Source organism: Cetorhinus maximus, chromosome 2 (assembly GCF_964194155.1).
Source record: "Cetorhinus maximus chromosome 2, sCetMax3.hap1.1, whole genome shotgun sequence".
NCBI classification, from domain to species: Eukaryota; Metazoa; Chordata; class Chondrichthyes; order Lamniformes; family Cetorhinidae; genus Cetorhinus; species Cetorhinus maximus.
The window spans coordinates 79,601,185-79,628,848 of record NC_135880.1 but is presented as its reverse complement, the minus strand read 5'-3'; the positions used below and the strand labels follow the sequence as shown (position 1 = coordinate 79,628,848).

The 27,664-nt window shown below is 41.0% G+C and overlaps 1 protein-coding gene across 1 annotated transcript in view; it reads left to right on the top strand.

Moving 5' to 3' along the window:
- The window catches only part of pggt1b (protein geranylgeranyltransferase type I, beta subunit), an 80,771-nt gene that overhangs the window by 4,979 nt on the left and 48,128 nt on the right, over positions 1-27,664 (top strand). The window contains exon 2 of the mRNA XM_078566412.1: positions 10,980-11,098. Coding sequence (XP_078422538.1) covers positions 10,980-11,098 — 119 coding nt within the window. The remainder of the gene's footprint in view (positions 1-10,979; positions 11,099-27,664) is intronic.

The following is a 27,664-nucleotide window of genomic DNA, read 5'->3' as shown; positions in this document are numbered from 1 at the left end:
TTTTAAAAAGCTACTCAGTTCAAGGGCAATTAGGGATAAGGAGCAAATGCTGGCTTGGCCAGCGATGCCCACATTCCATGAAAGAACAAAATAAAATAACCCATTCTTGATGAAGTAATGGAAAGAGTTAAGTTAGTCAAATAGGATTTGTCTTCAATAAATCTGTGTATTGCTGGTAAAAGACATTTTGTTGAAGCTTTTCGTCTTGCACTTAGAATCACAGAATCTTTACAGTGCAGAAGGAGGCCACTCGGCCCATTGAGTTTGCACTGGCTTTCTGAAAGAGCGTTCTACCTAGTCTCAATCCCCTGCCTAATCCCTGTAACCTTGCACATTCTCTCTTTTCAGATAGCAATCCAATTCCCTTTTGAATACCTCGATCGAACCTGTCTTCACCCTCCTCCAGACTCCAATCACCCTCAGGGTTAAAAAGTTTTTTCCTTCCATCACTATTACTCCTTTTGCCAATTATTTTGAATCAGTGCCCTCTAGCTCTTTATGCTCTCTAGAGTAAGAACAGTTTCTCACTCGTTACCCCGTCCATACCCCTCAGGATGTTGAATACTTCTATCAAGTCTCCTCAGAGTCTTAAGGTCTCCCTCTTAGACTTGCTTTTATGTTTTGGCAGAATTTTTAAAAAACATTAATTTGCAGCTAAAGGTTACAGGAGCTACAAAGTTATACTCTTTTTTTTAAAAAAAAACATTATTATACACTTAACAGAACGGGCTTTCACACAAATGGTGTGAAATGATATCTTTTGAAATCTTAACGTTTAAACAGGCATAGACTTATTCAAAAAAAATTATTTCGTGACCCACTAATCAAAGTGACAGCACCCATTTTGTGGGCTTATATTGGGTACATTTCTAATACTTTTAGTGCTCTTTTAAATATCAGAAAGGATATTTATTGACAATCGCAAGAATATCAATGTGAGGGGAAGCAACAACTTAATACTGTTTGAGAAGCAAGTGCTGATTGGTTGGCAAGTGGCCTCTGGTAGAGGCATTGCCATGGAGAATATTAATGGCGACTGACAGTTAACTGCAAAGCATTGTTTGAAATTTAAACCGGGCAGCTTGACTCTGGCCAAGGCACTGCCCTGAGGAATGAACCAGTGAATGGTTATCACTTTTGTTTAGCTGAAACAGGCACAACGTATGTACATGTTCTTTCTGTATGCCAAAAACAGGGCCCTGTGTATTAATACACGTAGCTCTTCCAGTACACGCAAATGCGCCGCACCACGAGCCTGACTGACAATCTTAAATTGGTTGTCAGCGTGATTTTTAGCACATAGAGGATTATTTAACAAATGTTGTCCAATCACAGAGTCACATCTAATGTCGGACACTGTGTTTTGAGTTTTGCAAGCATAGGCTGTGTTGTAGTGCACCTCGAAACATAAGTTCCTGAGGAGTTTTGACAGCGTGGATATTGAGAGGATGTTTCCTCTTGTGGGAGAATCTAGAACTAATACCCTGTTTCAAAATAAGGGGTTGCCATTTCAAACAGAGATGAGGCAAAATTATTTCACTGAGTGTCGTGAGTCTTTGAAACACTCTTTCTGAAGAGGTGGTGGAAGCAGAATCTTTGAATGTTTTTAAGGCAAAGGTAAATAGATTCTTGGTAAGCAAGGGGTGATAGGCTATTGGGGGTAGGTGGAATGCAGATTTCAGGTTACTATCAGATCAGCCATGATCTTATTAAATGGTGGAGCAGGCTTGGGGATGAATGGCCTACTCCTGTTCCATGTTTGTATGTTCGACAAACCACCAGGAGACTCAGGTACAGGTTTTGATTGTTTATTATTCAAGCGTATGCAGGGAGAGACAGCCTTGGGCAGTCCAAGACCGTACTCTAAAATGTTACAAGTGTTCCCTCATCAGATGCACCTTAGCCACTTGCATATATTCTAATTTTTGTCAACTTACAATCACATGCTTCCCCGGTCTCAGTTACTTGTTTCCCATGTGTACATACATCAAGTATTGTTCTCATTCATGCAAGACCACCATATCTTGCTGATTGTGCAGGAGTCTGGGCTTCCTTAATTTCAACACCCATTCCCTGGCCTTGTCCTTTGTTCTACAAGCTTGTTTGTCTCATTCCTTTTCCTGTCTAAAGCACATCTGCTACCCTCCCATTCTGCTTTTCTACTTGTATTTTATTTCACTAAAAGGCACTTCTAACTAAAATCGTTTATCCCTTTCAGTTGCCCCATTTTGGCCCTTGGCCTAGCCCAAGGTAGCCAACTCAGTGGTATTGTCCCTTTTTATTATGTTCCACTGCCCATTGATACTGGCCAGGTATCGAGCTTAGGGTTATAAGGCTATCGAGTTATACCATCTGCACAGGTTGGCCCTGCAACACGAGCACTTGCCCCGCCTTGTTTAGCCCCCATATTTCTGAAATCCCATACTCTTTGCCATATCGTGTGTCCTTCTGATGTGGTGAACCAAGTATGTTAAGTGTAGAACCAATACCAACTGGACCATAACAGAAACATGGGAGATGATCCTAATCCACGGGTGCACCTGGACATTCAGCCCCCAATTCCAGAAGTCTTCCCACCACGCGATATCGTCTTTCTGTTTGATCTCGTCTGTCAGTGTTTTAACTTGTTGCTGTGATATGTAATAGGTTCTGTGCATTTGCTGGGTCTCATCATGGATACCTGTAAGGTGTTCCAGTAACAGTGGGATTATATAGGAGAACTGGCTTAAATACCGTGTCAGGTTTTCTTTAATGCCTTCCTCTGCCTGCACATTAACTGTTTCCCTCTTGTTGATTTCCACCAGTTCTACTTTTCCCACCCTGGCTGGTACCTGTGGATGTAAGCACACCACATGGCTGGTTAAAGGACAAGATCGATTGTTCCCATACTGGTATTCTTGTTGTGATGTGGTAATGCAATATATCTCTGTACCCAAGGATGTAATGTAAATTGCTTCCATCGGAGCCCATATCGCTTCCATTGTACAACTGGCTGTTGTATTAAACCTGCACCTTGCTTCTTCTGTCTCATATATTGGATGTGGACACACTACCAAGGAGGTCTCTACACTCTAAAGTGGTGCTTACTATATTACCCTCTATCTCTACTGCATATGGCAGTATAATATGATAGTTTACATAATTACCCCAATATTTTTCTACTCTATATAATATCTTAGTGGGTGTTGATTCTGGTTTGACTGGGATTGCCAAAACAATGCCGATTAACATACTATTATTCACAACACACTTAGTATCGGTTCTAAATACACACGTTAGACCCCTAAGCTGGCAACTGTCAAATCATGATTCTTGTGTCATGACAGGTTAAACAAGTGTGCATTTATTATCCACAGAGGTACCTTACCCTCATGAATTTATCTCAAGTTTTCCCATATCTGCTTGAGTATCCATGATCCATAGGTGCTGCAGACGTCATTCCTGACCACATCATCTGAGAAGTTTCTCTTTACATTAATCAATTTGTTAATGGTCCAAGCATGGCTCTCCAGTACAGTGGCCAAGCTCTGAATTATCCGTGTCAGGTCTTGGTCTGTACTGAGTTGCCAGTCCTGGATCCCTTGTCCCTTTTCCCAAATTAAGAAAATTCTGGAGCTTACGATCTGGACCTTTTGGCCCACTGTTGCCAAATCAATTGAATTCACTATTGAGGTCCCTGTGTTAAATGCTGTGGTAATGTCATTAACCAGACTACTTTTTAGCCGATCTTTTCCCTGAACAGGGGGTGCAACCATGGTTCGCCCTCCACCATTAAATCAAGCCACCTGTGTTGTCACTTGTTTTAACCAGAGGTGCATACAATGCTTGGGTCTGACCCGAGCACCACTCAGGCAAGTCAGTATCGGCGATGTTTAGGACGATGGGTACCAGCTCATGGTGTATGTTATTGTAGCGTTTTGCTCACTTTTATCAACACCAGTCCATTCTCTGGTCCAGGGCTCAATGCTGGACTAGGGGGATCAGTTAATTGCGACTGTGGCATTTTGCCTCCACTTGTCAAATCAGTTAGTGCTGTTGTTGTAGCATCATTCCTGTGGGTTCAAGTACAAGACCTCCCAGTCACCACTGGTTGGTCGTGATTAGTTCTGTAAAATAAGATCAGTTAGTAACATGTTTCAATTGCGACCAATGCTTCTAGTGCTACTTCCTTTTCATATCCACATAGGTGCAAGTATCACTAATCATTATTATCTCAAAGTCCTCTCCATTTAGGTGCAAAACCTGGTTTCTCGGGAATTACCTTCACCGTTACCTTATCTTTCACTTCTGGCATGTCCTGGGGGAGCCGTACCCTCTCACTTCTTTCCTGGTCTGCCATCTGCTGCTGCTGTCTCACTTCGGACCTCAATTCCTTAAGCTGCATACCCAAGTCTACAATGCACCTTCTTATTCTATCTTACAATGGCTCAGTATCTTTGCTTCCAGTGGCGGTTTTCTGACAGCCTCTCAGCTCTGCCTGTCATCATGGTGTTAATCCTGTGGTCTTACTCTTTGTAGCTCTCAGGCATATTAGTATAGTCAGTAATACATCTGATCAGCCTTTTTCCAGCTTTCCCGTTACCTGTATCCATCTTGTGGTAAATTGTCAAGTATTATTTCTCCTTATCCTTCAATTGCCTCAACTACAGATTCCTTATACTTCTAGCTTTTAAGTCTTTTTTACCCTCTCTGATCATGATCATCCCAAGATTCTCTTAAGGTCAGTTTCTCTATTGCCTTGATTGTTTAAAATATTTCCTAACTCTTTACGTCATATTAACCACCCCATGTCAATGGGAATATCTGTCTCTAGATCTTTGTTTATCTCCCCCTGTGCGATTCCAATGTCTCAGGTGATGGCCAGATTATCAAATTCAGTTCTCTTAAAACAGTTTGTCTATTGTGTACTCTTTCCCTAACTCTATCTTCTATCCTTAATCTTTTCCTTGTACCATTTTACACATGCAATAGCTACCATCTCATCTCATTCAGGTTGTCTGTAGAGACTTTACAGTCAGTAAAGTATTCTCAGCATTTTTAAAACAGAAATCAAACATTTCTATTTGATTCCAGGTATTAACATGTTTTGCTTCCTTATCATCCCCTCCTTGCAACATTTTATTTTCTCAAAAGTAACCCACTAGATTGTGTCTGATTTTTTTTTTCATTTTCAAATTATCCCAGATTCATTAACTCTGCCAAAAATTGGATTTCTGCCAAACTTTGACAAGGTCTTGAGCTTAACTTTATATTTTGGGAACAGACTTACAAATGCAAAAAGCTTGCAGCATTTGAATTCGTGTCAATTGTTGTCAAACCTTTTAAAATGAAAATTTCCCTTTGAGAACTTTATCGGGAACCAAACCTCAAATTTTTAAACTTTGTAAGAACTATAATTTACGCTATCAAAATTAAAACTACCTCTTTTTATCATGTGTATAAATTTATATCCAGATTAAAATTCCCACATGTTTATCAACACACGTTCTTTATCTTGGATAGCATCCTAGTTATTCAAAATTAACTTGCTAAATTACACTGCACTTTTCACTTGTCCCAAAGTCAAATAACTTGTTGGGCTGCAGATTTCCTTTCATGTTTAATTAATCTCTTCTTCAAAAGAAACACCTTTTTATCCATAGAAACCACCTAGACATGTGCTTTTGTCTTTTGAATTTTAGGTAATTTTTTTCCTCAGAATTTTTAGAATACCAACTCGTATGAACTAAAATTAATTCATTAATCCCAATCAGCTTGGAAACGGATGGAAAGAGTTACTCCCTGCTAGTCTGCAAGGAGGTGGTGCAAAGGCTGGTTCATCTCAAAGGAAAACCCTGTTTTATCTTTGCAATACCGTCAAATTGCGATTTTTGCCAGAAATCTCAACTTGAACCTTTTACTCAAAACATTAGAATGTTTTAGTACACTTTTCCTTTAATCTAATATGAGGCTTTTGACTCAAGTGCTGAACTCCACGCACAAAGGACCTTTTAGGGAAGAAAACACATTAAAGCTCGCATACAAATGCTTCCTTGCACACAAACACACACACATATAGATAAAGCTATGTATTTCCATTCTTATAACATTTAACTTAATGACTTAAAGGTTTCATACTTTAAACAAAACTTCAAATAGCAGTGGTGGGGGGGTAAAGGGATCTTCGAGGCTCCACTTACAGGGACAATCAAAATGACTGAAGCTCCCATTTCCTCTGCTCTTGCCTATCACAGCGTATTAACTGTCTCTAGGGGTATCTCTCCCCAGATCACACAGCTCTTGTGACTTAAATGACTTAAAAATGAATTGATCAACCAGAAATTCAGTGAGGGACCTTTCGGTTCCCACCCGTCCTTTGCATTTTCTTAAGTTTTTTTAAGATGTTCTGCTATGAACCTCGTAATGGAGCCTTCCGGTCCCCAATTGAGGTCCATGGCATCCTCCATCTCCTTCTGCTCTCCCGAAAACTTCTTTTTTTCCGCCTGCCCTGCGTGATCTTTTTCACCCTAGCGTGGCTTTGGCTTATGCCTTCTAAAGGGTCCTACCTATCTGCGTGGCTTTGGCTTTTAATCCACCAGCATGGTTCCGCCTCCTGTTCTAAGTTCTTCAGATTCTTTTGGATACTTGGCTGGACCTTTACTTGGGTAGGCTTACTGCTCTAACTATGGGTGGTAAATAAATGTAGTCACCTGTTTGTAGTGCTGCTCTGATGATCCGGTACGAGTCATCCTGCTCGCAGGCCAATTGGTGTAGTTCACCTAGACAAACCATCAGGAGACTCGGGTACAGGTTTCAATTGTTTATTATTCAAGCATACGCAGGGAGAGACAGCCTTGGGCAGTCCAAGATCGTACTCTAAAAGGTTACAAGTGTTCCCTCCTCAGATGCACCTTAGCCACTTGCATGTATTCTAATTTTGTCAACTTACAATCACATGCTTCCCCGGTCTCAGTTACTGTTACTCCCATGTGTACATACATCAAGCATCTCATTCATGCAAGACCACCATATCTTGCTAATAGTGCAGGAGTCTGGGCTTCCTTGATTTCAACACCCACTCCCTGGCCTTGTCTTTGTTCTACTAGCTTGTTTATTTCCTTTTCCTGTCTAAAGCACACCTACTATTCTCCCATTCTGCATTTGTTTATAATTTATTTTACTAAAAGGCACTTCTAACTAAAAGCATTTAACCCTTTCAGGCTGGCTGAGTATGGTCTGTACCCTGCCTGTTGTGAACAGCGGAAGGGACATACTATTTGATACGATCCACCAGTTTTGGGGTGTACGGTCCACAGACCTAGCATCACACTGGCACTGAAATTCATATACCACATTACTCATTTGTGAGATGGGCATAACGTCTTCTTGGCTTGACTGCAGCATCCTGTGAATGGTGAATACCACTCGTGTTGCTACTGCATATTAGCAGTGTTTTTTTTTAAAATTCATTCACGGGAATGTGCGCTTTGCTGGCTGGACCAGCATTTATTGCCCATCCCTAGTTGCCCTTGAGATGGTGGTGGTGATCTGCCTTCATGAACCACTGCAGCCCATGTGGTGTAGGTACACCCACAGGGCTAGGAAGGGAGTTCCAGGATTTTGACCCAGCAACAGTGAAGGAATGACGATATATTTCCAAGTCAGGCCAGTGAGTGGCTTGGAGGGGAACTTCCTGGTGGTGATGTTCTTACCTATCTGCTGCCCTTGTCCTAGATGATAGTCATCGTGGATTTGGAAGGTGCCGTCGAAGAGCCTTGGTAAATTCCTGCAGTGCATCTTGTAGATGGTACACGCTGCTGCTACTGGTTGTGGGTGCTGGAGGGAGTGAATGTTTGTGGATATGTTGCTAATCAAGCGGGCTGCTTTGTCCTGGATGGTGTCAAATTTCTTGAGTGTTGTTCGAGCTGCACTCATACAGGCAAGTGGAGAGTATTCCATCAAACTCCCGACTTGTGCCTTCTAGATGTTGGTCAGGCTTTGGAGAATCAGGAGGTGAGTTACTCGTCGCAGGATTCCTAGCCTCTGATCTGCTTTTGTAGCCACAGTATTTATATGGCTAGCCCAGTTCAGTTTCTGGTCAATGGTAACCCCCAGGATGTTGATAGTGGGGGATTCGGTGATGGTAATGCCATTGAACGTCAAGGGGCGATGGTTAGATTCTCTCTTGTTGGAGATGGTCATTGCCTGGCACTTTTATGGCATGAATGTTAATTGCCGCTTGTCAGCCCAAGCCTGGATATTGTCCAGGCCTTGCTGCATTTGGACATGGACTGCTTCAGCTAGCTTCTCCTGTTGCACAAATTTTTGAGATGCCTGATTCCGGGGTAATCTGAGGTAGGCTGGGGAGTAAAGGTTTCCCCACCACTGATGTTAGGCTGACTGGCCTCTAGTTGCCAAGTTTATCCCCCTCTTTTTAAACAAGGGCGTAACATTTGGTGCCCCCCACCCACTTCTCTGGCATCAACCCCATGCCCAAGCTGGATTGTAAGATTGTGGCTAGAGACCCTGCAATTTACACATCTCCCTCCCTCCATATTCTAGGATATATTCCATCTAGACCAGATGCCTTTTAATATTTAAAGTGCATTCTCTTTATTTTTATCCTGTTCAATGTCACAACTGCCTCTTCCTTTATTGTAATGTTGATAGCAGCCTTGTTGCTAGTGAAGACAGCTGCAAAGTGCTCATTTAGTACCTCAGCCATGCCCTCTGCCTCCACAAGAAGGTTTTCTTGGTTCCTAAACATTCCCACCCTTCCTTGACTACCCTTGTTATCACAATTAAGTTACGTTGTCTTAATTGTGGGTGATATAGACAATAGGTGGAGAGGCAGTTCTAAGTGGCTTATTTACCAACCAATTGAGATGATAAAAGCATGGGATGAATTGTTTTGAGATGCCTTCTGGAATTCCTTGTAGCTTTTCACAAATCAACATTGTAAGCTCAAGACCTAGAATGCTGATCCTCTTGAACAATGTGTACTGTAAGTGGGAACATCAAAAAAAAATGTCAATTTCTTCCTGAAAAGCAACTGAGAAAACTCACTTGGATTCTACTGAAAAACCCAATCTCTGCATTAGATACGCCATGTTGCTTCTTTCAGTTGGAGGCATTATTTGTGGATTTTCTCTCTGTTCTGAGTAGTGAGGTTGTTAAGAATATGTTTGATTTTGCTACACAGCTGATTTTGAATAAATCATCTGGATGTTACCACTGACAAAGGTGCCATTTATTGCTGATCCCTAGTTTGTCTGAGCAGCTGATGATGGGCTTCCTCCTTCAACCACTGGTAGCAGTTTGAAACAGCTGAGAGCTTCAGAGGGCAGTTGTCACCCACTTTGCTGCACGACTGAAGTCAGGTATAGGCTAGATAGAACGGTCTATTCTTCACTAGTATTTGAGACAGCCTTAGCTTAGTGATGGCACTTTAGCTTCTAGAGTCAGCAGTATAATTAAATGTTGATTTACATATTTTAATGCTGGTACCTGCTGTATAGCACCAGTGTAAGAAGCTTAAGTATAGAATAGAATGAAGACATTTCTTTTTACCCTTATTTTGGTTTGTTTACATCTGTCAGTTTGTAATGCTTAAAAGGTGCCGCAAAGCATTACATTGAACTCTGAATTAAAGGAACAATGGAGCAGGGGTAGGCTATTCAACCCTTTGAGCCTGCTCTGCCATTTACTTAGATCATGGCCGATCTACCAGCTCAATGCCATCACCTTGCACTATCCATGTATCCCTTGATGTCATTGGTATCTAGAAATCCTTTGATCTCTGCTTTGAACATACTCAATGATTGAGCTTCCACAGCCCTCTGGGCAGATAATTCCAAAAATTCACCACCCTCTGACTGAAGAAATTCCTCTTCATCTCAGACCTAAACGGCCTGTAACTGTGTCCTGGTTCTAGACCCTCCCCCCACCCCACCAACCAAAGGAAAAATCCTTTTTGCATCTACCCTGTCGAGCCCTGTAAGAATTCTTTACACTTCAATGAGGTCACCTCTCATTCTTCTAAGCTCCAGAGGACACAGGCCCAGTCTCCTCATCTTTCCTCATAGGACAATCCCAGCATCCCAGGAATTAGTCTGGTCCCAGGGTTTAGTCTGAAAGACTAAAGGATAGCATAATCATACGGTCAAGAACTTTGACTTGCTAATCAGTACTGAAATCCAGTTACTACCCCAATACCTGTTTCCTATATTGATTTTACATTTTCATCCCTTCCATGCTTTTGGGCAGTTATGTTAATGCACACCCGCCAGCTGAGGATAGCTAGGATATCTTCTAGGTCAGGAGTGCACCTTCTGGAGAAATATAGGCAAGAAGCTATCTCCCTTTACTCTTTGGTATAATGCATTTAAGTTCCATAAAGATGTGCCCAGTATGCTGCCTTTGGATTCCTCAGAATTTTAAAAGTACTCTAGGAATATACGTTGATGATTTATTCAATCAGATAAGAGTGGTTTCATGTGGATCTAATTGAAATAGTGAAAGTTGTGAAAAAAGTACTATCTACATGTAGAATCTGTCTGTTGGAGAAGTCTGCAGAAATCTTGAGACTCGTCGTCTGATGGAATAATCTATTAAATAGCTGATGAATTGTCAGGCTCCTTAGTGCTAGCATTAACTATATAAACTGTGAAATTTTGAAACTGAGTTCTTGCGGTCCTTAGAGAGAAATTCACCTCGTTTTATATAGTTTTGCAGAATAAATCCATTCTACACACTTTGTCTAATCTTCAGTTCATGTAGATTTTTAAGTAATTGGCTGAGGGCTTCCAGAGTTTTGCACATAGCAAGACATTTATATGAATGTGGCTCTTGCTATGCAAGTTTTATTGAAGAGCATTTGCCTGGTTCTCAGCTAATAATTTACACTGTGTGTACATCCTATACAATATGGAATGTGAAGATGTTCACTTGATGAATCTTAATGTTTCTGTGCTTTTTTTTTTGTTGTTTGATATTCACAGATTGACCATTGCTTTCTTTGCACTGTCTGGCCTGGATATGCTGAGTGCCTTGCATCTGGTGGATAAAGCCAGCATCATTGAATGGATTTATTCGCTCCAGGTTCTTCCCACTGAAGACAGTGAGTGAGTTTTTGTTTTTGATCTTGGATTTAATGCCACCTTAAAGATACCATTGTTATGATCTTGGACCAGACCTCCAAGTTATTGGTATGATCTGGTTAGGGACCAATGACTCTTTTCAAAAGTAGACAAAGTTTGCGATTCAATAAAGCCACAAGATTCCACTGTTTTGAACAAACAAAAATAAAGTTTACTATACAAAACCAGAAAGATAAAACAATTGATGATATCTATCTTATACTCTAACATTCATGAGGTACATGTCAATTAACAAAAACTGTGGTTGAACACATTATACTGCACAATAAATGACAGATGCAACCAAGACAGATTCCATAGATTTCTCACCAACCCACCCAGACATCAGTAACCTTGAGACAATCAATCTCATTGAAATTCACACTCCCTCACAATGGATTCCAGTCTTCACCTTCGAAGATCTCGACTTTGAATTCTCTCAAAAGTCACTCCAACCCAGCCTGAACAACAGCCCACGTTGCAGGGCTTCAATCTTGTCTCTTGAGACTCCGTTCACCTTAATTCCCAAGTCTGCTGCAAGCACTACTTCAGCTCTTTGGCCATGCAGAGCACTCCAAAGGGGTACCTGCTCCAAAGGGGTACCTTTGCTGGAGTTACCAACCTTCTGCTGCCAACTTCAATTCCCGGGGACTGTCCTGGGCCCTCTCTGGCTGCCAAGGGCCCTCCCCACCTCCACTTAGTCTTCCAACTGCAGCTCTTTTTCTGCTTGGAACCTCTTTCTCTGCTCTTCTTTCTTCTTAACTGGGACCTCCATCTGTCCCCAGTCAGTCTGGCACTTCTTTTTGGACTTCTCGCTGCCTGCAGTCTGGGACTCCCTTCCGATTATGGTGCTTCGCTCCCGGTCACATGATCAGGCTTGCATGCCACTTTGTCTTGAATAATTTTGTACATTGTGAGTCGAATAAAAACCATATGAACTATGCCCAATAGATCTTTAGCTTTGTGTCGTTGCCGATGATTCACATCTATTGCTCATCTGTTGTGAATCTTCAAGTAGGAGTACAGTCCATTTTGAGCAAGGCATTGTTGGGACATCATAGATCGTTATTTACTGATGTGGGAGCTGCTGCCGCATGTTCCTTCCTGTGATAACACTTTTCTGTGGTAATCTGAAGACATAGTTTTTCAAATTTCCATGCTCCAGTATGGAGACTTCAGAGCCACATGATTTGGTCACATATAGACTGTTCTCAATTATTGAAGCAATCTGATGTGAAATGACATCTTGCTTCCATGAATCCTTGTATCTTAGTTTTTGTCACTATTGAGCTCTCCAATACGTCCACCTTTTGGTAAGTAACCATCATCCATTCTAACAACGTGGCTTTGCCATTGTAGTTGACATCTCTTTGAGCATTGCCGTGATAACTTCTGAGTTGGAAAGCTGTGCTACTTCTGTGATGGAGATCCTAACGCTGCAAATGACTCCCAGGAATCTTCCTTGTGCAGTGCATATGAAATGAGTTCAATCTGTGTTCCCGCATCTGATGTGTAGTCCAAGTTTCAGCACCATACAGCAGTCTACTTAGTACGCAGTTGTTTTAAGTACTTAGCTATGTGGTAATTGAGAGTTTGGTACTTTTCCAGGCACTTGCCTGAAGCTTTCCAAGTGTTGCAGCCGCATTACCAATATGAGCTGATATTTCCTCATCAAGTTTCATTTCTCTTGAGACTGTTGACCCCAGGTAGCAGAATTTATATACATTTTTCAGTTCAGCATTGTTTTGTCATAGTGCTGCTTTGGACTGAACACCTCGAGTCATTGTTAATGTTTCAAGTCTGTATGACCCTTCTTCAGAGCTCTGAAGAAGGGTCATAAGGAGTTGAAACGTTAACTCTGTCTCTCTCTCTCTCTCCGCATATGTTGCTCAACCTGCTGAGTTTTTCCAGCATTTTCTCTTTTTGTTTCCGATTTCCAGCATCCCCAGTATTTTGCTTTTACCTTGAGTCATTTGTAGACTGATCATGATCCCAAATTTCTCTGCAGCAGTTGAGAAGCCACTTAGAATTGACTGCAGGCCTAAAGTTTAATACACCACAAAAGCAGCAGCATCAGCAAACAGGAGTTCACAGGAAGCAGAGGGTAGGGGTAAATGGTTGGCATTTTTGGGTTGGCAAGCTGTAACCAATGAAGTGCTGCAGAGATCAGTACTGAGGCCTCAACTATTTACAAACTATGTCAATGACTTGGATGATGAGGCCAAATGCATGGTAGCTAAATTTGCTGATGACACAAAGATAGGAAACTAAGTTGTCACAAGGATGTAGAGTCTACAAAGGGATTTAGATAGTTGAAGTGAGTGGGAAAACATTTGGCAGATGGAGTACAATGTGGGAAAATCAGTCGAACTTGTTCACTTTGGTAGGAAGAATAGAAAAGCAGAATATTATTTTAATGGAGAGAGATTGCAGAACTCTGAGGTACAGTGGGACCTGGGTGTCCTGGTAAATGAATAATAAAAAGTTATTATGCAGTTACAGCAAGCCATTAGGAGTGCAAATGGATGTTGCCATTTATTGCAAAGGAAAGAGAGTATAAAAGTAGGGAAGTGTTGCTACAACTGTACAGGGCTTTGGTGAGACCGCATCTGGATTACTGTCTACAGTTTTGGTTTCCTTGCATTAAAAAGGATATAATTACATTAGAAGCAGTTTAGAGAAGGTTCACTCAACTGATTCCTGGGATGAAGGGGTTAACATAGGAGGAAAGGTTGAGCAGGTTGGGCCTATACCCATTGGAGTTCAGAAGAAAGAGCGATGATCTTATTGAAACATATAAGATCCTGAGGAGACTTGACAGGGTGGATGCTGAGAGGATATTTCCCCTTGTGGAGGAGTCTAAAACTAGGGGACACAGTTTTTTAAAAATTAGCGGTCTCCCATTTAAGACTGAGATGAGAATTTTTATTCTAAGGGTCGTTGTCTGTGAAATTCTCTTTCCCAGAGAGCAGTGGAGGCTGGGTCATTGAACATATTCAAAGCTGAATTAGATTTTTGATTGACAAGAGAGTCGAAGGTTAGGGGGGAGGGTGCGGCAGACAACTAGGTGGAGTTGAGGCCACAATCAGATCAGCCGTGATCTTATCGAATGGTGGAGCAAGCTCAAGGGGCCAAGTGGCGTACTGCTCCGAATTCTTGTGTTCAGGTATCGGAACATGTCTCACTTTAGCCTTTGCTCTCAATCTAGACAATTTGAACAGTTTTTAATCTGATCCTGTGCATAATAGTACTCCTCTGAAATCTTTATACCAGAAAGCATGCAAGAGGAGGCAGGAGAAGACAGTGCCAATGCATTGGTGCATGAACAGAACCCTGCTTTACTCCACTCAGTATTGGGAATAACTTGAATGTCATTCCATTGTAGATCATTCTTCCTTTTATTTCACAGTGTCAAAATTTCAGGATTTGGAATAGATTTGCTGGGCAACTGATTTTTATAAGAAAGAACAGACCAGCTCTGCTAACCAGAGCAAAGGCTTTGGTCAGGTTTACAAAAGTAGTGTGTGTAGTGGCTTCTGCTGTTCTCTGCACTTTTGAAGTTGTCTCAGTAAAGATCATGTCCGTGGTTAGAATGTTTCCTTTTTTTGCATATATAGTATCTTGAAGTGATGCCCACTCTTCTTGTGGACTCTGGTTCACTTGCAATAGATTTTTTCAGCAAAGGTGTCAGTTTACTGAAATTCATCTCTCTTTTGCCTATCCTTGAGTTGCACATTTATCTGTGGATGTACTTGATGTTTGTGAAATTTTTATTTTTGAATGACATGGAACATTTACAACAAACAAGAGCATGATGAGTTCCACAGTTGGCACTATACATAGATTTGGAGATCTAGACATCTTTCACATCCCAACATTGAGCAATAGTGAAATCAGGTTGACGCCACCAGTTGGAGTGGGAATGTTCCCATATTGCTTTTCATCTGTCCTTTATAGGAAACTGTGTTGATGATGTCCAAGTGATTACTATAGAACTCTTAGCAGCTGTCCAATTGAATTCATAGCTAAATATCATGGCAAAAGTCTTTTGCAATGTGTGCATTAAAGTCTCTTAAAAGATATCTTTTATCACTTTCTGGTACATTTGTTAACGTTTGGTCAAGTGCATCAACCTCCCTTTTCTCTAACTTGTGGGGCATTATTGGATCTTAAGCACTGATGAAGGTACCAAACCTGCTGAATTTATTGGGGTATGTACAGACATGTTTTTCTGAATGATACTCGGGTTTGTCAATTTACTCGGGTTTGTCAATTGTCTCAACCAATTCTTTTCTGATGGCAAAGCCTACTCCATACTCGTGCCTTGTCCCGTTTGGCTTCCCTGATTGGTAGAAGGTGTAGTCATTTTCATGGAGGGAATCAATTCCTGTAAACCATGTTTCACTCAGCTCTGCAGCATCGACATTCATACAGGACAGCTCTTAGATGGTGTTGATACCCAGTAGATAGAATTTGATTTATATTAAAAGTGATTCAACACAGATTGAGTTAATTCTGTATTCGTGGCAGTGAGAAAGAAAACTTAAGACTTAAAATTTATCTGAAGTGCACGGTGGAGTGGATGATACAATTATTTTACAAATGTAGGTGCTGAAGTTGATGACTTTGGTCTTCCCAGTGTTTAATTGGAGGAAATTGAGGCCCTTCTAAGACTAAATAGCAGACAAGTAATCTGACAATACAGGCAGTCTACAACAAAGACAGAATTACCTGGAAAAACTCAGCAGGTCTAGTAGCATCGGTGGAGAAGAAAAGAGTCGACGTTTCGAGTCCACATGACCCTTGAAGGGTCACGTGGACTCGAAACGTCGACTCTTTTCTTCTCCACCGATGCTGCCAGACCTGCTGAGTTTTTCCAGGTAATTCTGTTTTTGTTTTGGATTTCCAGCATCCGCAGTAGTTTTTTGTTTTTATCACAGGCAGTCTACAGTTGATGTTACCAAGGGCAAGTGTGCAGATTAGGAAGAGGAAGGGCCAAGGATAGACCCTTAAGATAATTGTGGTTGACCATATTATAAGATTGACAAAGAGGAGAAATATGTATTACAGCCATAGCTCAATGGAGAATGTCACTGTTGACTTTGGTTATGCTGGTTGGGTGTTGTAGTGGAATGGATGTCTGAGTGGAGAGATGCATATAGAGATTTGGGAGGGATAGGTATGGACAAGAACTTTGGAAAGGAAAGGGAGGCGGAAATAGGCAGTTGTTTGCAAGGACAAGGGTGTTGAGGATGGGATTTTTGTGAAGGGCTGATGGCAGTTTTGAAAGAAGGGAGACAACCTGAGATATTTACAGAGTAACTTGCATAGGTTAAGCATCCAGCAAGTTATTGAGGATGGTATTCAGAAATGAGACTCCTGGGTGAGGTAAACTCTGAGAACATGGAGGAGAATTTGGAGTGAGATTGAGGCTCGGGTGGGAGTGGAGTGTAGGGAGCGATTCAGTTAGATAGGGGAGTGGGGGTTGGAATGTGGCAGAGACAGCTGGATTCTAAGTTTGCTGATGGCACAAAACTAGGTTGAAACTGTGAGATGGACACCAAGGGGCTGCAAAGAGATACAGGTTAAATGACTGGACAACAAGGTGTATAATAGAGTATAATGTGGGGAAATGTGAGGTTATTCACATAGAAAAACAGAATATTTTTTAAATGATCAAGAGACTTGGGTGTACTTGCACAAGGAAAGCAAAGTTATTATGCAGGTATAGCAATCAATTAGAAAGACAAATGGCATGTTGGCCTTGTATTCTAATCCCCTTGCAATAAAGAATGATGAAGTCTTGCTACAATTGTATGGGGGTTTAATGGGACCACACCTGGAGTAGTGTCTGTAGTTTTGGTCTCCATATTTAAGGAAGGGTATGCTTGTATTAGAGGCGCTACAGCAAAAGTTCACTAGATTGGTCCCTGGCATGAGAGGGATGTCCTATGATAAGAGGCTGCAGAATGAGAGGCGCTCTCCTTGAAATGTACAGGATTCAAAAGGGGCTTGATGGACTAGACATTTAAAAGGTAGTTTCCTCTGACTGGGCAATCTAGACCACAGGCAGGATATGGGGTCAATTGTTTAAGACTCAGATGTGGGGAAACTTCTTTGTTCAGAGGGTTATGAGTCCTTTGAATTCTCTACCCCAATGGTTGTGAATGCTCCATCACTGGTTGTATTCAAGACTGAGATAGACACAGATTTTTGGTTTTTCATGAAATTGAAGGCTATGGAGAGCAGGTGGGAAAGTGGAAGTGAGGCACAAGGTTAACCATGATCATATTGCATGGTAAAGCAGGCTTGAGGGGCCATATGGTCTACCCCTGCTCCTATTTCCTATATTCTTATATTCTCTGGTGTTTCCCTCATCTAACTAGCATTTTTTTTTTAAAACTAGAAATGGCATGCCAGAACATTAAAAATTCAGACCTTCTTGTAACAATCAGTGTTGATCCAGATTTATTTTTTTTAATTTAAAACTGTCCAGGAAAGCAAAAAATCTAAAAACTAACATCATGTGTACAATATGTGTTCACAACTTCTTGAAATGTTCACAACCTGAATGGTTTGTTTTGTTAATGGTGATAATTTGAAATTATATATACACATGGTGTTATGTTCATTTTATTTTATTGCTATTAAGAACTGAATACTGCACCTCCTTTGGATACTATGGCTAGAAATATTAAACTATAATGACTTATATACAACTGTCAGTCATCCTGGTAGTTGGAATCCTTCAAATAATTGTAAGCATTCTTTGTAACTATCAGCCTCATCCGAGGAAGCCAGTGCAAGAATGCCATTTAAATAAGGTGCTTGAAATCTTTCTTTTTAATTAAAAAAAAACACACTAAATTGTCATCTGACAGGTTTCCCTGCTTGAGGGATAATTCATTCTCCCATGCCAGTTACTTCAATTGCATAGTTTTCAGATTTCACAAAATCTGCCCATTTTCCCTGCAGTTTGTGGATGGGAACGCATTGGCATTTAAAAGCTAGTAAACAGCAGGCTTATTGAAATCTGCAGAGATGAAAAACCTTTTTTGTCAGAAGAAGTGGCACCTACTCTGCACAAGATCAATATAAGTAATTGAGAAGGATTTTAATTCCAGAAAGAGGAACTGGTTATGTGTTTAATCATAGGAGATACAGAGTAAAGCTGAAAACACTCTGAAGATAGCAATTTTGTGCCCAATTTATATTGATTGTTTTCATTCATGTGGTGTAAGCCATCAATTTGTTGCCATTCTCGTTAAAAAGTGGATAAACTTGGGCATTATACAGAAGGTTTTCTTATTTGAATGAATGGTCAATAGGGTGACACTGTCTTAAGAAAATTCAAACAAATGTTTTCCATTTCAGGTAAAGGTCTTTTTTTTTGCCCCTGCACTTTATTATCACCCATCAATTATTGCCTGTCTTGAAAAGCCTGTCTACCATCTACAAGGCACAAGTCAGGAGTGTGATGGAATACCCTTCACTTGCCTGGATGAGTGCAGCTCCAACAACACTCAAAAACTCAACACCATCCAGGACAAAGCGACCTGCTTGATTAGCATACCATCCACCATGTTAAACATTCAATCCCTCCACCACCGATGCACAGTGGCAGCAGTGTGTATCATTTGCAAGATGCGCTGCAACAACTCACCCAGGGTCCTTTGACTACCCCCTCCAAACCTGCGATCTCTACTCCCTAGATGGGCAAGGGCAGCAAATCCATGGGAACACCACCATCTGCGAGTTCCCTTCCAAGCAACACACTATCTTGACTTGGAGCTATATTGTCCTTCACTGTTGCTGGGTCAAAATCCTGGAGTTCCCTTCCTAACAGCACTGTGGATGTACCTACACCAGATGGACTGCAACAGTTTAAGACGACGACTTGCCACCAACTTCTCAAGGGCAATTAGGAATGGGTGACAAACGCTGGCCTTGTCAGCCATGCCCACATCCTATGAAAGAATAGAAGAGGGATTGGTGCTGCTTATGCACTGCAAAATAGAGGAACTTTAAATAAAATACTAATTGGAATGCTGAAGCAATTTGTATATATTATGTTTGTGAGGGTATAAATCTGCCATGATTCCACCCCCCCCGCCCCAACAGTTTTCTCCAGACTATGGACTGTATTTACCCAAGAGAAATTTGTCGGCAGCATGTGCTGCTCTGAACTGCCAGAAAGGGAAATTCAAGAATATCCAAGAATAACGCTGACCCTAAGCTCTTTCCTTTTCCTCCCTAATTAGATAATTAAATTTGTAGTGTGGGAGCTACGTTTTTATACCACCGTGCGTTTTATTTCATAAATGTATTAAAACCATTTCACCTTTGTGCTCAAATGTGTGGTAATGCAACCTACCATGGCACAATCTATCCTGTGATTAATAATAACTTAATAAACTTGTGATGACACCCAGGGCCTTTGGTTTCTATCTGTGTGTTTGGGGTAATATGTTTGGATATTCTATCTATCCTCAGGGTTGGCAAATTCAGGAAGAAAGTTGAACGTTATGATCCTCACTTTAATCTCAACCTCGTGAAATAATTAGACATGAGATGCTGAAAATACTGCTCACGTGTTTTGTTAGGTTTGATGAATCTGCTGAATTTTATAGAAATTAAAATAATGTACTGTTGTAAACCAAAATAGCAGATTCCAGAAAGCTAGTTTCAAAGATCAGGAAATAATTAAGACAACAAAAAAATGCCATCTCCAAAGTGTGTTACTTGAGCAATTATTTCTTTACTATACATTCAAGTTAGAACATTAAGTACATTTTGTACATAACTTCAGTAAAGGAAGGTTGGTATGTTCAAACAAAAGCTTTAGCTTTAGTCTGGTAGAGAGGTAGATCTCCTCCTCCCCAGAGGTGTATTTGAAATATATCACACTTTAAAGATGTGTTTTTTTTTAACTGCAATGTAGTAACTGTGTAGCTTTGTTGGACATGGCGCTGGAGTGCAAACTGCCTGGTGAGGAGGGAGGGATTGAATGTAGCATGTGAATGTCACAAAATGCAGAGACAGTTCTGAGATAACGTGGCCAGAAGTGCGGGGCAGCCAGGCAGGTATGTTATCCCTGAGCATGGCTGCAGACAAGGATGAAATCAGGTAGCTGATAGCTGACTTCCAGAGAGTGAAGTTTGCAAGCATAGTGCAGAGGTACAAATGTGCAATTATATTTTCCTTTTCTCTTTGCTGATGGTACAATCAATACATTTAAATATTATATATTTAACAACACACAACTTATTTTTTTATATATTCTTTCATGGGATATGAGTGTTGCTGGCAATTTGTTACCCACCCCTGATGGCCTTGAACTGAGTGGCTTACTAGGCTATTTCAGAGGGCAGTTACAAGTCAACCACATTGATGTGGGTCTGGAATCACATGTGGGCCAGACTGGGTAAGGATGGCCGGTTTTCTCCCCTAAAGGAGATTAGTGAACCAGGTGGGTTTTTACGACAATTATTAATAGTTGTCATGGTCACAATTGCTAAGACTAGCTTTTTAATCCCGATTTACTAACTGAATTCAAATTCCACCAACTGCCGTGGTAGGATTTGAACCCATACCCCCAGAGCTTTCGCCTGGGTCTCTGGATTACTAGTTCAGTAACATTACCATTACACCACCATCTACTCATAAAATTGTTTTTTCTGCTTCTTTGAGTGTCTTCAATCAAATTTTATTTGGATGATTCATCCTCTTCAAAAGCCTGTGCATTTTAGTTAGGATAAACAGGTTAATTCAAAAATCATAAAGCAATGCTCAAACAAAAGCTTCAATGGCCCAGCATTTCTATGGGCAAATTATGCAGATCAAGAGATTCCCAGGTCACTATATGATGTCAGCTAGGATTCTGTGTCCCTGAGCTTGAGTGAGCAGAGTCTTGAAGATTAACCACTGTCAACTCCAGGTCAGGCCTGTCCGTTTTGGCAGGAAGAAAAAAGAAAAGCATATTATCTAAATGGGAGAGGGTGCAGAGAGATCTGGGCATCCTAGTGCATGAATCGTAAAAGACTAGAGTGCAGATACAGCAAGTAATTAGGAAAGCTAATAGAATGTTATCATTTATTGTGAGGGGATTTGAATTCAAAAGTAAGGTTATGTTTCAGTTGTACAGGGCACGAGTGAGACCACATTTGGAGTACCATGTGCTGCATTAGTCACCTTTATTTAAGGAAGGATGTAAATGCATTGGAAGCAGTTCAAAGAAGGTTTACCAGGCTAATACCTGGAATGAGTGGGCTGTCTTCAGAAGAAAGTTTGGACAGACTAGGCTTGTATCTGCTGGAGTTTAGAAGAGTAAGAGGCCACTTGATTGAAACATAAAAGATCCTGAGGGGTCTTGACAGGGTGGATGTGAAGAGGGTATTTCCTCTTGTGGAAAAATCTAGAACTAGGGGTCACTGTTTAAAAATAAGGGGTCGCCCATTTAAAACAAATGAGGTGAAATTTATTCACTCAAAAGGGTCGTGAGTCTCTCCCTGTAAGGGTGGTGGAAGTAGAACCTTTGAATATTTTTAAGGCAGAGGTGGAAAGATTCATGGTTAGCAGGGGGGGTGATAGGATATTGGGGGTAGGTGGGATGCAGATTTTAAAATACTATCAGATCAACCATGATCTTATTAAACGGAGGAGCAGGCTTGAGAGGCTGAATGACCTACTCCTGCTCCATGTTTGTATATAATAACCCCAGAATCCCTGTAGGCAGTGACTGGTGAGAGCTCCCTTTCAGAATGTTGTGCATCCTTGGCCTGAAGGCCTTTCTCTTGGACTATTATGTACGGGTTTAGCGGTGGGGGATGATTTTGCTGAACTTTGGTGTGCCAAACTTATTTATTGGTTATGAAGCACCAGGTAGGAGGCCTTTCCTCTATTTTTTGCCCTAACCTCTGTATTCTCTAAAGCTGCTTAGCTATATTGACCAGCAAGGAAAGTTGGTCTCAACTGCTTCACTAAAAATTACCATAAACATTTTTTTAAAAATTCTTTCACGAGATGTCGTCTTCACTGGCTAGGCCAGCGTTTTTAGTACCCATCCCTCATTGCCCTTGAAGGTGGTGGTGAGCTGCCTTCTTGAACCACTGCAGTTCATGTGGTGTAGCTACACCCACAGTGCTGTTAGAGACAACCTGTCAATTACATTGACAAAAGACAGAGCATTCAATTTGTAATTTTATTTTTAGCAAATCTTGTGAAATGAGGCAAAAATATAAATATTAGAAATGTAGCTTAAGTTCGTTTAGAGATTGTGGCTGCAACCATATGTTTGGGGAAATTAGTTAGTGATTCAGTGCTCTTATGTACATAACAGTGATTTGTATTTATAAAGGGGCTTTAATGTAATAATACATCCTGAGACGTTTCACAGTATTATAAAACGAGTATGATACCGAGCCACAGAAGGAGTTATTCGGACAGATGATGAAAACCTTGGTCAAAGAGGTAGGTTTTAAGGCATCATAAAGGAGAAAAATGAGGTGGAGAGGTTTCTTGAGGGAATTCCAGAGCTTGAGGCCTTGTCAGCTGAAGGTATGACCACCAATGATAAAGTGATTAAAATTGGGGATGCACAAGAGGCTGGAATTTAAGGAGCACAGGCCTTGGAGCTGGCGAAGATTATGGAGATAGGGAGAGGTTGAGGCCATGGAAGGATTTGAAAACAAAGGTGAAAATTTTGAAGTGGCGGTTTGATTAACCAGGAGCCAATGTAGGTCAGCAGCACAGGAGTGATAGGTGAACAAGACTTGGTGTGATTGTGGATGCGGGCAGCAGAGTTTTGGATGACCAAGTTTACTGAGGGTAGAATGTGGGAGGCCAGCCAGGATTGTGCTAGAATAGTCAAATCTAGAGATAACAAAGGTATAAATGAGGGTTTCAGCAGCGGGTGAGCTGAAACGGGCAGAGGTCAGGAATGGGAAAGGTGCAATAACAATGATTGGCGTAATATATAGACCACCAACTAATGGAAGGGATGTGGAGAAACAAATTAGCAAAGAAATTATGGAGAGATGCAAGAGTTATAGAGTAACCATAATGAGAGACTTCGATTATCCAAATATAGACTGGTGCAGGAATAGTACAAGTGGGACGAGAGTTCCTGGAATGTGTTCAAGATAATTATCTACAACAGTGTGTCTCTGGTTCAACGAGAGGACATGCATTTTTGGACCTGGTTCTGGGGAATGAGTTGACCCAAGTGGATCAAATATCAGTCGGAGAGCCTGTAGGGGTCAGTGACCATTGTATCATAAGGTTTAGGTTAATCATGGAAAAGGACAGAGAACAATCCAGAGCAAGGATAATTAACTGGGGAAAAGCCAACTTCAATGGGATAAGAATGCATCTGAGTCAAGTGAGTTGGAATCAAATGTTGGCAGAAAAGACAGTGGCTGAACAATGTGCTACCTTCAAAGAAAAAGTATTGCAGGCAATGTCAAGGTATATTCCTTGAAGGGGAAAGGTAGGACAAATAAATCCAGAGCGCCCTGGATGATGAAAGAGAGAGAGATAACTTGCACTGGAAATGGTGCAGAGGAGATTTACCAGGATGCTGCCTGGGCTGGAGGCTCTGAGCTATGTGGAAAGATTGGATAGGCTGGGGTTGTTTTCCTTGGAGCAGCGAAGGTTGAGTGGGGACTTTGTATCAGATTGAGGGGCATAGATAGGGTGGATAGGAAGGCACTTTTTCCACTAGTAGATGGGTCAATAACCAGGGGGGCATAGATTTAAGGTAGAAGGCTAAGAGGGGAGTTGAGAAGAAATTTTTTTCACCCAAGAGGGTGGTGGGAGTCAGAAACTCATGTAACATTTAAGAGGTATTTAGATATTCACTTGCCTCCAGAGCTATGGGCCAAGCGCTGGAAAATGCGATCAGTGTAATCAGATTTTTGTTGACTGGCGTGGACACGATGGGCCAGATGGCCTCCTGTGCTGTAAACATCTATGAGTAAAGATGAAAAGGAAGAAGTGTGTGTACGACAGATGTCAGGTAGAAAATACAATGGAGGATCAGGCTGACCAGAGGGGAAGTGAAGAAACTAATAAGAGAAGCAAGGAGAGAGTATGAAAAGAAGCTGGCAGCGAACACAAAAGGGAACCCCTTCTATAAGCATGTAAATAATAACAGGGTGGTAAAAGAAAGAGTAGGGCCGATTAGGGACAACAAAAGGGGCTTGTACATGGAGACTGGAGAAATAGTGGAGGTATTGAATGAGTGCTTTGCATCTGTCTTTATAAAGGAAGAACTTGCTACCCAGGCTGAGGTGAGAGGAGGTAACTAGTACACTAACAGAACTTACAATCAAGAGGAAGGAAAGGCTATCTTTACTTAAAATGGATAAGGTACCAGAACCAGATGAGATGCATCCAAGGGTACTGAGGGAAGTGAGAGTGGAAATTGCAGAAGCTCTAGTGGTAATCTTCCAGCCTTCCTTAGACAGGGGGGAGGTGCCAGAGAACTGGAAAACTGAATGTTACACCCTTGTTCAAAAAGGGGTGCAAGGATAAAGCTGGCAACTACAGGCCAGTCAGTTTGACCTCAGTGGTAGGGAAACTTCGGATAAAATCAGTAATGACTTAGACAAGTGCAGGATAATTAAAGAAAGCCAGCATAGGTTAATCAAGGGAAAATCATGTTTAACTAACTTGCTGGAGTTTTTTTGAAGAGGTAACGGAGAAGGTTGATAAAGGAAACGTTGTTGATGTGGTGTATTTGGATTTTCCAAAGACATTTGATACAGTGAGACAAAACAGATGAGCAAAATTCTAGGTCATGGAATAAAAGGGAAAGTAGGCACTTGGATAAGAAATTGGCTGAGTGGCAAGAAACAAGAGAGGAGTGATAAATGGTTGTTTTTCAGATTGGAGGAAGGTTTGTAGTGGAGTTCCTCAGGGGTTAGTGTTTGGGACCCTTGCTCTTCCTGATATATATTAATGACCTAGACCATGGTGTGCAAGGCACGATTTCAAATTTTACAGATGATACGAAGATTGGAAATGTTGTCAACTGTGATGGGGATAGTCTTGAACTTCAAAAGAACATAGACATGTTGATGGATTGGGCAGACAAGTGGCAGTTGAAGTTCAATGCAGAGAAATGAGAGCTGATTCGTTTTGGCAGGAAAGATATGGTGAGACAGTATAAAATAAAGGGAAACTCTCTAAAGGAGGTGCAGGAACAGAGGGACCTCAGTGTATATGCACATGGGGCATTGAAGATGACAGGGCATGTTGAGAGAGCAATTAATAAAACATAGCATATTAGGCTTTATTAATAGGGGCATTGAGTGCAAGAGTAAAGAGGTCATGTTGAACTTGTATAAGACACTAGTTAGACCTCATCTGGAGTACAGCGTCCAGTTCTGGGCACCATACTTGAGGAAGGATGTGAAGGCATTGGAGAGAGTGCAGAGGAGATTCATAAGAATGATTCCTGGGGTGAAGCACTGTAGCTATGAGGATAGATTGGAGAGGTTGGGACTGTTTTCCTTGGAGGAAAGAAGGCTGAGAGGAGACTTGATAGAGGTATTCAAGATCCTGAGGGATATGGGCAGGTTAAATAGTCAGAAACTGTTCTCACTTGAGAGCAGCAAGAACTAGAGGGTGTAGAATAAAAACAATTGGCAAAAGGAGTAAATGTGATGATTTTTTTTTCACCCAGAGGGTGGTTGGAGTCTGTAACAAGCTTCCTGAAAGAGTGGTGGAGGCAGGTTCAATCGAAGTATTCAAAAGGGATTGGATTGCTATCTGAAAAGAAAGAATATGCAAGGTTACAGGGTTAAGGCAGGGGAGTGGGACTAGTTAGAATGCTCTTTCAGAGAGCCAGTGCAGTCTCGATGGGCTGAATGGCCTTCTGCACTATAAAAATAGTGATACTGTGAGATGGGCCGTGTTACAGAGGTGGCAGTAGTTGATCTTAGTGATGGGATAGATACATGTTTGGAAGTTGATCTTGGGACCAGAAGAGTCTGGTTCAGCCTTAGAAGGGATTGGAATTGATGGCTAGAGAATAGAGTTTGTCTTGGGGACTGAAGACAGTGGCTTCAGTCCTCCAAATATTTAATTGGAGGACATTTCTGCTCAGTACTTGATGTTGAAGAAGTGGTCTGAGTTTTGAAGCAGTGGAGGGTTTGAGAGGGGTGATGGTGAAGTAGAGCTGCATGTTGTTTGTGCACATGTGGAAACTGGCATGTTTATAATCCAATCTACAACATCTGCCTTTGGAACTGGAGTATGTTCAATTGTCTAAACTGAGCTACAAAGTAGATTAAATTCAGCATGTTAGATTGTGGTCTGGAGTTTTCTCCTTGAACACAATTGGGAACTTAGATCCAAAAATGCCTCCATTGTTGGTGCCCGTTTTGTTGATGTCAAGTTAACCCCAAGTATTTTATCAATTTTATTAGACTACACCAAAATTTTAAATAAACGTAAATCAGATTGAACAATCAGAGCCATAGAAAACACCAAACCCACTCCATATATTTCTTTAATTATGAAAATTTATGTTTGCACCATTCATGCAGAAGATGGACAGATAAAAATAGGGCATGTTCTGTGTTAGTACTTACTACATCCTGTATTACATGTTCCAGCTGCAGAACACGCACATGTTGAAATGCTTTGGTGATTTGATACAAGTGTATTGGTCCACAGTCTTGATGGTAATAGGAAGTAAACAAAGGGAAAGCTATTGTTTCTACCCACTTGAAGTCTAATAATTCCACCTCTTAGAAGTGGCCTAGAAGCATTTGCATTCACTACAGATCATAAAATTCTATATTTACATAATTCCTTGTCACAAATTTTCAGACATTTTTTTGTCTCCTGGCACTAATTTTCAGACCTCCTTTGTCTTCACCCACTCATCCCTGTGTTAGCTCTGTTTTTCTCTCCACGGATGCTGCCAGACTTGCTGAGTATTTTCAGCATTTTCTTCAGTATTTTGCTCTTCCATTAGATGGCACTGTTGAGTCAGAAGAACATACTTTTGTAGCATGGTGGGATAATACTTAAGATATGTTGTGAATGTTGATGATATGCCACTCTTGGTTTGTTTCTGTTTATGAAAATAAATATATTTATTTTAGGGGTCTGACAGGAAATTAATTTTGTGCTAAGCTTCATTAAACAGGAGAGAATATGAGATGTAGTGTGTAGTGATTCCTCAGAGAAAATAGATTTGCATCAAAAAAGTACTTTCTGTATCAATAATTTGAAGTTTTCTAGATACATACAGAGAGGACACTGTCATGCCCAATACCAGCATGTAACAATATGAACTTTCAGACAACATTTTAACATTTTTAAAAATAGGACACAAACCAACTGTTAAGATGGCTGTTGTAAATCATGTGACTTTTGGCATTTGGGTTATAGACACTAGCAAGTCACAGTTGAATATCTAATTAAATATAAATATATGCAGCCATCCAGGGAATTCACACACCTCTTTGTTCAAGGATGGGCCAAAAGACTATAGAGATATTTAATTGGAGGAAATTTCTGCTCATCCAGTACTA